The sequence below is a fragment of the Aplysia californica genome, unplaced genomic scaffold, assembly GCF_000002075.1.
Source record: "Aplysia californica isolate F4 #8 unplaced genomic scaffold, AplCal3.0 scaffold00507, whole genome shotgun sequence".
Lineage (NCBI taxonomy): Eukaryota > Metazoa > Mollusca > Gastropoda > Aplysiida > Aplysiidae > Aplysia > Aplysia californica.
In genome coordinates this window covers 290,037-291,160 of record NW_004797777.1, presented here as the reverse complement: position 1 = coordinate 291,160, position 1,124 = coordinate 290,037, and the positions used below count along the sequence as shown (strand labels likewise).

The following is a 1,124-nucleotide window of genomic DNA, read 5'->3' as shown; positions in this document are numbered from 1 at the left end:
CAAATTTCAGGCTGATATTCAATATTTACTATGAAATTCTTCTGCACTAAGAAATTGGTTTGAAAATCCAAGATGGCCGCCACAGAGACCCATTTTTCTGAAAAATTCAACAAATTCACCCCTAGTACATCCTATTTACCTATGGACTTCTTGCACAATTACATAAAATTGAATAAAAGTAATTTGTTTAGAACATTTTCCGGGAGTGTACGTCTCATTGAAGACAGTCATAATTACAGCACTTTAAAACTGAGTTGTAACTTAAGTTTTTTTATTCTCCACCTTCAAATTGGTGGTGTAGAGATGTCAATTAATCTTGTGTTGTTCAATATTTCTTCTTTTTTGTACGCAAATTAAAGGAAATCACTCTGTAAAATTTCAACAACGATTCTTTTTTCGTTTAAAACAATTGAAAAATAAAATTCAATTTATACAATCAATCAATCATTCATTTACTCTTTTTGAGAGTGTCAGTGATAGCTTTCATCATGCGACATACTGGGTGTGTGACAAACTGGGCCTGTGACAAACTGGCATGCTTCCCGATTGACAATCAATAGGATTTTATTGTCAGTTCACAATCAATACAATCAATTCACTATCTGTTGAACAGCTGCATATCGTAATGATTTTCTCCAGGAAGCTTTCAAACTCCCACTCATCTCTCTCTCTCTCTCACCCACTCTCTCTCTCTCTCTCTCTCTCGGTCTCTCTCTCTCTCTCTCTCTCTCTCTCTCTCTCTCTATCTATCTATCTATCTCTCACACAAACAAACCTACCTGTATGTCTTTCTCTAGGAAGCTCTCACACTCCCCCTCTCCCTCCTCCTCCCTCTCCTCATATCCATTCTTGGTAACTGCTGTTGACGTCATGCTAGGTGGGCGTGGCCCCATGATGTACTTAGAGCTCCGGCTAAGCGTGGTGGAGTTGGTCTGTTCGGCGCCCTTACCGTGGTACTTGTACACAAGGTACGCCTGTGGACCAGAAGGAAGGTAGGGAGAGGGGTTGTCAATAGGAGATAAAGGGTTAATAGTTGCGTATTATGTGCGGGTGAAAAAGAGAGAGAGAGAGACAGACAGACATACAGAGTAGGAGAGAGAGAGAGAGAGAGAGAGAGAGAGAGA

The 1,124-nt window shown here is 40.1% G+C and overlaps 1 protein-coding gene across 1 annotated transcript in view; it reads right to left on the bottom strand.

The window, feature by feature from the left end:
• Positions 1–1,124, bottom strand: part of LOC101853640 (probable G-protein coupled receptor 158) — an 18,169-nt gene that overhangs the window by 4,417 nt on the left and 12,628 nt on the right. Inside the window, exon 8 of the mRNA XM_013086804.2 lies at positions 780–974. Coding sequence (XP_012942258.2) covers positions 780–974 — 195 coding nt within the window. The remainder of the gene's footprint in view (positions 1–779; positions 975–1,124) is intronic.